The sequence below is a fragment of the Oncorhynchus mykiss genome, chromosome 6 (genome assembly GCF_013265735.2).
Source record: "Oncorhynchus mykiss isolate Arlee chromosome 6, USDA_OmykA_1.1, whole genome shotgun sequence".
Classification (NCBI taxonomy): Eukaryota; Metazoa; Chordata; class Actinopteri; order Salmoniformes; family Salmonidae; genus Oncorhynchus; species Oncorhynchus mykiss.
The window spans coordinates 42,600,745-42,613,301 of record NC_048570.1 but is presented as its reverse complement, the minus strand read 5'-3'; the positions used below and the strand labels follow the sequence as shown (position 1 = coordinate 42,613,301).

The window sequence follows — 12,557 nt, the reverse complement described above, 5'->3', positions numbered from 1 at the left end:
CCAGTCCCAGCCATGACTGACGGCATAGAGGCAGAGCCTAAATCCGATCCTAAGGGATCGGATCGTCAGCATTCTCCCATCCAACCACACTAACAGGAAGACATACAGGTTGAGGCAAGCAGAGCTCTCCTTGAACCAGTCATAACAATATTGTTATTTTATTTATTTTACCTTTATTTAACTAGGCAAGTCAGTTAAGAACAAATTCTTATTTTCAATGACGGCCTAGGAACAGTGGGTTAACTGCCTGTTCAGGGGCAGAACGACAGATTTGTACCTTGTCAGCTCCGGTTACTAGTCCAAATCTCTAACCACTAGGCTACCCTGCCGCCCCGTTATGAGAAGTAGGGATGTATGGATAATACACCTGGGACTGTATAACAACGTGTGATTCCTGTAGAGGAGTGTGTCTGGGCATTACAACAGATTCAATAATAATCATGTTATTGTATAACAGTCAGTCATTCCAAGAGATATGCGTGTGAGGGATGCACTTTATTTAATGCATTGAGTGAAAACAAAAGGGGTCTGGCCTGGCTGGGACCCGGATGGGTCTTCATGTTTGACTTCCCCCTGGAGACGCTGATACTGTGTGGCAGCAGCTTCCCCTCTCCTACCCCCTCTGCACAGTGGGCTGGGATAGCCAACTACTGGGACAGGGAGAGGGCTCTGCATGGTAAACACCCTTTCGCTCCATTGCCAGGACCAGCTGTAGTGCATCCCCCAATCACCATCAGACCATCAGAGCAGAACACCAGCTTTCCCCAACGGGTGGCATTCTGACTGGATGGCTGGCCGCTGGTATGAGGAGCTGTGCCAGCCATGTTCTGTCTGTGTCGGCACTGGGCTGGATACAAACTCAGAGGCGGGAGCCATCACAAAGCCCCGACCTCATCCTATAGAAAAAGTGTGGGCGGAACTGGAAAATGTGCGAGCAAGGAGGCCTACAAACCTGACTCAGTTACACCAGCTCTGTCAGGAGGAATGGGCCAACTTATTGTGGGAAGCTTGTGGAAAGCTACCCGAAACGTTTGACCCAAATTAAACAATTTAAAGGCAATGCTACCAAATACTAATTGAGTGTATGTACACTTCTGACCCACTGGGAATGTGATGAAAGAAGTAAAAGCTGAAATAAATAATTCTGTACTATTATTCTGACATTTCACATTCTTAAAATAAAGTGGTGATCCTAACTGACCTAAGACAGGGAATTTTTACTAGGATTAAATGTCAGGAATTGTGAAAAACTGAGTTTAAATGTATTTGGCTAAGGTGTATGTAAACTTCCGACTTCAACTGAAGATAGCAGATAGATGTTGTTGTGCATGCGACTGTACTCAGTCTCTGCCTCATTTTTTTATTTTTTAATGGCACCGGAAAGAAATGGCAGCTGTTTTACAGGCACCTAACCAATTGTGCTATTATGTATTTTTTCTAATGTTATCTGTAACTTATTTTGAACATAATGTTTGAGGCAAAAAAAGAAGTTCTGGATATCAGGACAGCGATCACTCATCTCGGATTAGACTAAGATTGTATTATTCAACAAGCAGGAAGCACAGGCTGTACTGCGAACACCCGACAAGGCCAAAATCACAGTCATTGGCAAGGGAAAGAGACGCAAGTACAGAGGACACAGAGCAGGGTGTCTTGTAAGGATCCGCCAACTGCAAGTGCCTTTACCGTCAATATTACTTGCCAACGTACAATCATTGGACAATAAATTAGACGAGGTACGGTCACGAATATCCTACCAATGGGACATCAAAAACTAACATCTTATGTTTTACCGAATCGTGGCTGAAAGACGACAACAGCTCGCGGGATATACGCTGCACCGGCTATATAGAACAGCACACTCCGGTAAGGTAAGACGGGTGTCTGTTTATATTTGTAAACATCAGCTGGTGCATGAAATCTAAGGAAGTCTCTAGATTTTGCTCGCCTGAAGTAGAGTATCTCATGATAAGCTGTAGACCACACTATTTGCCAAGAGAGTTTTATCTATATTTTCATGGCTGTTTATTTACCTCCACAGACAGATGCTGGCACTAAGACCACACTCAGTCAGCTGTATTAGGAAATAAGCAAACAGGAAACCGCTCACCCAGAGGTTGTGCTCCTAGTGGCCAGGGATTTCATGCGGGGAAACTTAAATCAGTTATACCTCATTTCTATTAGCATGTTAAATGCACAACCAGGGGGAAAATTAGATCACCTGAATTCCACACACAGAGCTCTCCCTCACCCTCCATTTGGTAAATCTGACCACAATTCTATCCTCCTGACTAGAAGCAAAAATGTAAGCAGGAAGTGCCAGTGACTCAAGTCTACAAAAAAAAAAAGTGGTCAGATGAAGCAGAAGCTAAACTACAGGACTGTTTTGCTAGCACAGACTTGAATATGTTTTCAGGATTCTGCCGATGGCATTGAGTACAACACATCAGTCACTAGCTTTATCAATAAGTGCATCGAGGATGTCATCCCCACAGTGACTGTACGTACATACTCCAACCAGAAACCATGGATTACAGGCAACATTCGCACTGAGCTAAAGGGTAGCGCTGCCGCTTTCAAGGTGTGAGACTCTAACCCGGAAGCTTATGAGAAATCCTGCTAAGACCTCCGACGAACCATCAAACAGGCAAAGAGCCAATACAGGGCTAAGATTGAATCGTACTACACCGACTCCGACGCTCGTCTTATGTGGCAGGTCTTGCAAACTATTACAGATTACAAAGGAAAGCACAGACGTGAGCTGCCTAGTGACACGAGCCTACCAGACAAGCTAATTCACCTCTATGCTCGCTTCGAGGCAAACAACCCTGAGGCATGCATGAGAGCATCAGCTGTTCCGGACAACTGTGATCACGCCCTCCGTAGCCGACGTGTGTAAGACCTTAAACAGGTCAACATTCACAAGGCCGCGGGGCCAGAAGGATTACCAGGACGTATGCTGACCAACTGTCAGGTGTCTTCACTGACATGTCCCTGATTGAGTCTAACACCAACATGTTTCAAGCAGACCACCATTGTCCCTCTGCCCAAGAAGACTAAGTTAACCTGCCAAAATGACTACAGACCCGAAGCACTCACGTCCATAGCCATGAAGTGCTTTGAAAGGCTGGTAATGGCTCACATCAACACCATTATCCCAGAAACCCTAGACCCACTCCAATTTGCATAACACCCTAACAGATCCACAGATGATGCAATCTCTATTGCACTTCACACTGCCCTTTCCCACCTGGACAAAAGGAACACCTACATGAGAATGCTATTCATTGACTACAGCTCAGCGTTCAATACCATAGTGCCCTCAAAGCTCATCACTAAGCTAAGGATCCTGGGACTAAACATCTCCCTCTGCAACTGGATCCTGGACTTCCTGACAGGCCACCCCCATGTGGTGAGGGTAGGTAGCAACACATCTGCCACGCTGATCCTCAAGGGGTGCGTGTTCAGTCCCCTCCTGTACACCCTTTTCGCCCACGACTCCAACACCATCATTAAGTTTGCAGACAACACAACAGTGGTAGGCCTGATCACCGACGAGACAGACTATATTGAGGTCAGCGAACTGGCTGGATGGTGCCAGAATAACAACCTATCCCTCAAGGTAATCAAGGCAAAGGAGATGATGGTGGACTATAGGAAAAGGAGGATCGAGCACGCCCCCATTCTCATCGACGGGGCTGTAGTGGAGCAGGTTGAGAGCTTCAAGTTCCTTGGTGTCCACATCAACAAACTAGAATGGTCCAAACACACCAAGACAGTCGTGATGAGGGAACGACAAAGCCTATTCCCCCTCAGGAGACTGAAAAGATTTGTCATGGGTCACCAGATCTTCAAAAAGTTCTACAGCTGCACTATGGAGAGCATCCTGACTGGTTGCATCACGGCAACTGTTCGGCCTCTGACCGCAAGGCACTACAGAGGGTAGTGCGTACGGCCCAGTACATCACTGGGGCTAAGCTGCCTGCCATCCAGGACCTCTATACCAGGCGGTGTCAGAGGAAGACCCTCAAATTTGTCAACGACCCCAGTCACCCCAGTCAGACTGTTCTCTCTACTACCGCATGGCAAGCGGTACCGGAGCGCCAAGTCTAGGACCGAAAAGCTTCTCAACAGCTTTTACCACCATGCTATAAGACTCCTGAATATATAATTTGCCTAGTGTCCCACAAACAGAGTAGCAGCAGTGTATCATATATATGCATAGTCACTTTAACTATACCTACATTTTGCCTACATTAGCCCGACTAACTGGTGCCTGTATATAGCCACGCTACTGTTATTTTCACTGTTGTTTTTATTTCTTTACTTATCTATTGTTTACCTAATACCTATTGTTTACTTAAAAATTGCACTGTTGGTTAGGGCCTTTAAGTAAGCATTTAACTGTAAGGTTTAACTGTTGCATTCGGCGCACGTGACAAATGTTGATTTGATTTGCCTGCATGGCTTTAGCCAGGGCCCTTAGAGCAGATGACAGACAGCCAGTGGGGGAGACTCCTCAGAGTGAGAGAAGAGGAGGGGGAGAGGAGGATGAGTGCCAGGCAGAGTTCGTCATCAGGACAAAAGCCAATTACTGTTTCTGAGCTCTCTGGGACCACAGCTCGCTGTTAGAACACAGGGAGCTTTTAGGAGAGTAAGCAGGAAAACATCCTTAAAATGGGAGAACAGCAAACCATCCATATAGATAACCATTATAAACTAAATCTAGGATCATTTGCTTTCTTTGTGCAGGCTTGAGTCTGAGTGACATCATGAAATCACAGTGATGAATGCAGAAATCTAAAGGGTGGGATCATGAAATGGAACCTAGGCCTAAATAAGAACAATGTAGGCGATCATATACTACAATAGACTGCAAAGATGCAGGTGCTTAAATGTTACTAAAGGAGGTGACAGGCCTCAGCATTAGTGAGGCCTGAACAGTAAGTTAATACAAAGGTAAATAGACCCTTGAAGCCAGAAGTAGTAATATGAACGGCAATCCAAAGAAGCCATAATATGAAAACAATGGACGGAGCCATTCTGTTCTTCCAATGACAACAGGCACAGACGACACACTCCATTGACATGACTGTTCAGCAATTAAAGATTCATGGCCAGAGTAAGTGCTCTTTCGGTGAAATTAGGTCACGCGTCTCACACATGACAGGTTCTCTACTATTGATAGACAGACCTAGCTCTGGCGCCTCCACAACATCTTAGCATGTCTTCTGCAAGTAACAGCCACAGGCCTTCAATAACAATGCTAGGTCTGATTGCTATTTTAAAGGATTTCCTACCTGTATCTATGCAATTATGCTCCCAAACAAACAATGTAAATACTGGGGGTGAGGGTAACTGATGAGCTACAAAACAGTGACAGTCATTGAAATCTTGTAACCTCTTCCCCAAGCTATTACGCACAGCCTCAACTAACCTGTACCCCCCCGCACATTGACTCAGTACCAGTAACCCTGTCTATAGCCTCATTGTTATTTTATTGTGTTACTTGTTGTTTTTTAACTTTAGCTTATTTAGTCAATATTTTCTTGAATCTTCTTAAAACTGCATTGTTGGTTAAGGGCTTGTAAGTAAGCATTTCACGGTAAGGTTGTATGCAGTGCATGTGACAAATACTATTTTATTTGATATAGCCTAAGTCTGGGATAATCACTCGTTCAGTTGGCCTTAGTGGAACTGAACTACTGAGTAAAGTATGTCATTTCGGCAACTCACATGACTGAGGCGTAACTTTGTGCTTGTAGTATGCTAGCGTGCAGGGGAAGGTGTTGTGGGAGATGTTTGGTTGGTAGATTAAGCCGATAAGCCAATGCATTTTAGGACTGACGATACCAGTATCACAATATTTTTCCCACGGCAGAAATGAAAACACAAAGCAGACCAAACTCTTTGGTCCTCTAAGACGGTTGTTTCCAAACTGTGGGGCTCGCAGGTTTTTCTTTTTAAAGGAACTTTAAACTTACTATTGAAAGTTGTAGTAGTAGAATGCACAAGGTGCAATTTATAAAAATGGGTAGTGCACCATCAGTTCCTATTGTCATGTTAATAATGATTGCATACCTTAGAGAGCGATTTATAACTTGTCAGAAATGTCCAGGTCAACCAGACCATGTCAGCTAATGTTTTTTTTTTATCCCATAGAAATAGTCATTTATGTGTCAATCATATCACATGAATGCACAGACAAAGTTATCTTTGCATCCTGGCTCTGTTTTGGCTAACAAAGGCCATGTCTGACACATTGATCCACAAAACTTTGTGCTTTTGTGCGGAAGTGTCAGGGAACGAGATTAGGAATCTTGCAATCAACTAGAAATCCAGAAGCGTCAAAATATTTAGGTTGTTTTGCTATGAAGTTTGACAAATGAACATGTGTCATTTAGCATACGCTCTTAACCATTGCGACTTACAGGAGCAATTAAGGTTTAGTGACCTGCTCAAGAGCACAGACAGATTTTTCAACTAGACCGCTCTGGGATTCAAACGAGCAACCTTTCGGTTACTGGCCCAACGCTCTTAACCACTGGGCTACCTGTCGCCCATGAACTATTGCTTGCTCTAGTGGTTACCGTTCCCTTGCTCTAGTGGTTCCCTTGCTCTAGTGGTTCCCTTGCTCTAGTGGTTCCCTTGCTCTAGTGGTTCCCTTGCTCTAGTGGTTCCCTTGCTCTAGTGGTTCCCCACAACAACTCAGAGAACTTGGGCACCTGGAAAAGGATAATACTAAAGGTCAACACTTGCTACAGTGTTCGCTAACAGTAAGCAAGCCTGGAGTGCCACCCCAACATCCGTGCCCCCCTCTCTGGCCAGGCAGAGCCCAGACGTCATGTCTGAAGGGATGAGTGGGTCGGCCTTGAGGTCAAAAGAGGGTTCGGTTGGAGGTAGCACTAGATCCAGGTAGCCAATTTTTTGTCAAAAATGTTCTTTACCTAAAAATAGCATCATTACAACAAGCCAACAACCGTTGGCTATCTTCACAAGAGAGTGAGAAAGGCTAATGTCTTGTTCTGCATTTTCCATGACCTGATGACAGTCTGACAGTAGATTCTGTGGATTTATACATCAGCTTCCTGTGAGTCCCATCTCACTGCTGCTAAAGGCCACTGCACAAAAACAGAATGGCAAAATCTGGTGAGTCAGTGGGGAGGCAGATCATTTGCCAAGTCATACTGGGGGGGGGGGGGGGGGGGGGGCAGCCAGTTCAGCACACACACATATTTTGATGAATAACAGAGTAAATCTAGAATGGTTCCCACCATCTAGGTCTGTTCCAAGCGTGGCTCATTAATACTATCTTAACTGCTAACTGTTAGTCTGGAGTGTGGACGAACACAGACACATTTCCTGTCCAACAACATTTGGAACCAACTCTGCCAGCCTTGCAGATGAGGGGTAAAGACAGCTGATCCTCACTTTCAATTCCAGGTTCAATGGAGACTGGCTAGGGCAGTGTTGTTTTTCTGGTAATTAAAAACCTCACGTCTCGATAACATTTCGGTTCATATAGGGTAAACACCCAGAAGTGCCTTAGTGAGAACAGTAAAATAAAATTATACTGAACAAAAATATAAAACATGTAAAATTCTAGGTCCCATGTGTCATTCTTGGGGCTCGTGAGTGGCGCAGTGGTCTAAGGCACTGCGTCGCAATGCTAGGGGCGTCACTACAGACCCTGGTTCGATCCCGGGCTGTATCACAACCTGCCGTGATCGGGAGTCCCATAGGGCGGCGCACAATTGGCCCAGCATCACCCGGGTTAGGGAAGAGTTTGGCAGGGGTAGGCTGTTATTGTAAATAAGAATTTGTTCTTAAACGACTTGCCTAGTTTAAGGTTAAATAAAAAAGCTCAAATAGAAGATCCCAGAAATGTTCCATTCACACAACAAGCTTATTGCTCTCAAATGTTGTGCACAAATTTGTTTACATCCCTGTTAGTGAGCATTTTTCCTTGCCAAGATAATCAAACCACCTAACCGGTGTGGCATATCAAGAAACTGATAACCAGCATGATCATTACACTGGTGCACCTTGTGCTAAGGACAATAAAAGGCCACTAAAATGTGCACATGTTGTCACACAATGCCAGAGGTGTCTCAAGTTGAGGGAGTTTGTAATTGGCATGCTGACTGCAGGAATGTCCACCAGAGCTGTTGCCAGAGAATTTAATGTTCATTCCTCTACCATAAGCCGCATTCAATGTTGTTTTAGAGAATTTGGCAGTAGGTCCAACCAGGAAAGTTGAATGCATATAGATACCATGACGAGATCCTGAGGCCCATTGTCATGCCATTCATCTTCCGTTATCACCTCATGTTTCAGCATGATAATGATAATAATACCCCATGTCGCAACGATCTGTACACAATTCCTGGAAGCTGAAAATGGCCCAGATCTTCCATGGCCTGCATACTCACCATACAAGTCACTTGTTGAGCATGTTTGGGATGCTCTGAATCTACGTGTGACAGCATGTTCCAGTTCCCGCCAATATCTAAGCACAACCATTGAAGAGGAGTTCAACATTCCACAATTGACAGCCTTATCAAATCTATGCGACAGAGATGTGTGGCACTGCATGAGGCAACTAATGGTCACACCAGATTCTGATCCACGCCCCTACTTTATTTCCAGGTATCTGGGACCAAGATATGCATATCTGTATTCCCAGTCATGTGAAATCCATAGATTAGGGCCTAATTCATTTATTTCAATTGCCTGATTTCCTTATATGAACTGTAACTCAGTAAAATCTTTTGCGTTTATATTTTTCTTCAGTATACACACATCCTGTGTGACAGGAGACTATTTTGGAACTTTCCAATGCCTATGTTGTGTGTGTGTAATAACTTACCAATGCCATAGGCTTTGGCGAACAGCCACCGTAGGTTGGCGTCTATTTTTGCTCTGGCAGAGTCGTACAATTCCAAAGGTACAACCTCCACTGTCCCTTCGCCAGCTGAATCCATCTTTCTTCGGGTGCTGTGCCCGCCAGCACACAATTCCACATCCATCCTGTAAAACAGTCAAATGTACTTATAATCAAATGTATTTATAAAGCCCTTTTTACATTAAACATACTACAAGTGATTTCATGAGTGCATTACGTTAACTAGCTAGTCAATGAATAAATGTTCTTAGCTAGCTAACTGGTTACTGCCTGCTAACTAACGTTAACCCTCTAACGCTAGCTACCTAGCGTAGCTTCATTGGACGCCCATCCTTGGACAGGTGGCTAACTAGCAAGCTGACAACTGGGTGGGCTGTTATGTTCAATCTGTGTCGTAAGTTACATGTTTTACAAAATAGCTTTGCTAGCTAAGTTAGAAAGCACATTGGCCAACACAGACGCAAACGTTAGCTACCTATGAGGTTAAAAACAACAGCCTGCCTGATAGTTGCTGTAACCTAGCGTAGATACTGAGTGAATCAAGCGGACATTCGCTAGCTAAATCAAACAATATTTTCAATATACCTTTAAAGCCGCGATGTGTCCTCAATCCACCCTTTAGATCCGACAGAATAATGGATTCAACATAAGGACGTTTTTATGCAATTGCTCGAGCAAAGCCCAAGCAGCACATAACAGCAGCGAGGTGAACGAACGGTCTCCTCCCCAGCAACAAAAAACAAATTTGCGGCCTGAGAAATTTGCGGCCACCGCAACCCGAGGAGCGCTTACTTACTACCAATGCCAGATAGAAATGTATGGCGGTTACGGAACACAGTATTTAATCATTCGGCGTTTTACCGTTTATCCCTTCTATTTAATGTCTCATTTTAGGCCGAAGAATTTGACTTATTCGCAATAAGCACCTTGTGTACCTCCGTGTCTGCGCTTTCCCATACCAATCTAATAGTCAGTCGGTTAGCAATACATACATAGCTAGGTAACCAGTAATCACTACGCCTGCGTGGATGCTGAAACTATCACGCAACCGGGATTCAAAGTAACCATTCATTCAGTGACAAAGAAGGGCGTATGAAGGTAGATATGAAACATTGTATGTTTTTTTGCAAAAAAAAGTATCAGGAACGATCCAGCCCATGTGTATGCAATACGGCCTGTATATGGTGTGTATGCCCATACCGACAACTTTTGTTATGTTCTGAAATTAGTCCATGGAAATGTACTGAAACAGTGTAATATAAACTGCATTCATTAATAAGTACTTTATATGGCCCTATAACTTATCAATCAATTATAGTATATTGAACAGGGTTACTTTCTAAATGTAATCAGTTACATATATTAAATACCACTCAAATTGTAATCAGTAACACGTTCTGGATTACCCCAAACTCAGTATCATAACCTGATTACTTTGTTACTTTTTAATTACATTCTCCTTAGAAGACAAAATCAAATCACATTTTATTGGTCACATACACGTTTTTAGCAGATGTTATTGCTGGTGTAGCGAAATGCTTGTTTTTCTATCTCTGACAGTGCAGTGATATCTAAGAAGTAATATCACACAACTTCCCAACGTATACTCAATACACACAAATATAAGTAAAGAATGGAATTAAGAATATATACATATCTGAACAAGCAATGTCACAGCAGCAGCGACCTGCTTTTTAAATTATATGAGCAAAAGATATTCAATTTTATTTGGAATGGCAAGGCAGACAAAATTGAAAGGGCCTATTTATATAATGAATATGAATTTGGAGGGCAGAAATGATTAAATAGATTGGAAATGATGCAGACATTGATGGAAGCAACAATCTATCCGCAATATTAAAGCTGATCCACCCCCTAAAAAAGATACAGTAGAATAGTATAGAATACAGTATATACATATGAGATGAGTAATGCAAGATATGTAAACATTAAAGTGACTAGTGTTTAATTTATTAAAGTGGCCAGCCTCTATGTGCTAGTGATTACTATTTAACATGCCTTGAGATAGAAGCTGTTTTTCAGTCTCTCGGTCCCAGCTTTGATACACCTGTACTGAACTCACCTTCTGGATGATAGCAGGGTGAACATGCAGTGGCTCGGGTGGTTGTTGTCCTTGATGATCTTTTTGACCTTCCTGTGACATTGGGTGCTGTAGGTGTCCTGGAGGGCAGGTAGTTTGCCCATGGTGATGTGTTGGGCAGACCGCACCACCCTCTGGAGAGCCCTGCAGTTGCAGGCGGTGCAGTTGCCGTATCAAGCGGTGATACAGCCCGAAAGGATGCTCTCAATTGTGCATCTGCAAAAGTTTGTGAGGGTTTTAGGTGCCAAGCCAAAAAAGGAACTATCCAACGCATTTGGTCATCATAGTGGTCTCTGACTTGTGGTCAGAGTCAGACTCGCTTAGGTGGAACCCGGGCCGGTTCCAGGGGGTGTAGATTTTTAGACGGGTGGGTATAATTTGTGGAACGTTCCAACAGGAATCTGTTCTAAAAACTTTGTAAATAACAAGGATGCCAACAAACAACGCATACAAAGTAGCATGATCAATTCACCTCGCTAACTAGCTGAGGAATAGGCATCAACCCACTACGTAGCTTATTCTTAATGTTTGTCAATAGGCTACCAGAGTGAGGACAGACAATTTTCGGAATAAATGTGGTTAGTGAAAAACTTGACAGAATTGCCCACTCCCTATTCTTATTCTGCCGCTATACAACTTTGTATGTGTTGTTTGTTGTGTGGCTGCAACTGTAGGATGAACGATAGAACAGTTAAAATGTTATGTAATGTTTTGATGGTAGGCCACTCTGGTAGGCCAACATTATGATCATACACAGTAGCCGACTTGACCACTGTCTGAAACTGAAACTGAAAGTGGGTACAGCCACAGTGTTCACAGCAAACGCATGCTAGAAATTACACAGAATATTCACAATGTTTTCCCTCATCAGACCTGAAATTTGCTCAGTGCCAAACATTTTTTTAGGGAACATTGCTTCTGCAGAGGTCACATCATCACAGTAAATGCTGTATGGCTAATGCAGACTTTGGACTGAACACGCAGTGTCGTTCAGTCACTTTTATTTGCAGCCCATCTGTAAATAGCACACACAACTACCTCATCCCCATATTGTTATTTATTCTCTTTATTATTCTCTCTCTGTTTATCCCATGTGTAACTCTGTGTTGTTGTTTTAGTCGCACTGCTTTGCTTTATCTTGGCCAGGTCGCAGTTGTAAATGAGAACTTGTTCTCAACTGGTCTACCTGGTTAAATAAACACAGGGGGAAAAATCATGGTGTGTGGCTTAAATGAAATAGTGAGCGAATTCGATCAGACTGAACCATGGTAAACCGTGCTATGGCCCGTCACATCACCGGGCAAAAGTGGTGAAGGAGGAGTGCCTGGTACAAATTGAGCATCACGGGGCCAACATGTCAACAAAATAGCTTGATTAACTGTTCCGAAACACAAAACATGCATTTTCTAAATATATGTTACAATTTTGAAAGTAGTTTTCTTTGGGAAGGCAGGTAAAGCGATATATGCATTTTTATAAGGGTTAACACTTTTGCATGTGAAAACACTGAATCCTCCACGTGCTTGGCATATGTCACTTTTGTTTTCAAAT

At 43.4% G+C, this 12,557-nt stretch overlaps 1 protein-coding gene across 3 annotated transcripts in view; it reads right to left on the bottom strand.

The window, feature by feature from the left end:
- The window catches only part of camsap1b (calmodulin regulated spectrin-associated protein 1b), a 42,597-nt gene extending 32,603 nt beyond the window's left edge, over positions 1-9,994 (bottom strand). For 2 of the 3 annotated variants that reach the window (XM_036980147.1, XM_036980148.1), the window contains exons 1-2: positions 9,491-9,993; positions 8,870-9,030 (exon numbers count right to left, since the gene is read on the bottom strand). In XM_036980147.1, the coding sequence (XP_036836042.1) occupies positions 8,870-9,029 (160 nt within the window). In that variant the 5' untranslated portion in view covers position 9,030; positions 9,491-9,993. Of the gene's footprint in view, positions 1-8,869; positions 9,031-9,490 lie in introns of all 3 variants that reach the window. The other variant, XM_036980149.1, reaches the window with a different exon arrangement.
- Between the last annotated feature and the right edge of the window lie 2,563 nt (positions 9,995-12,557).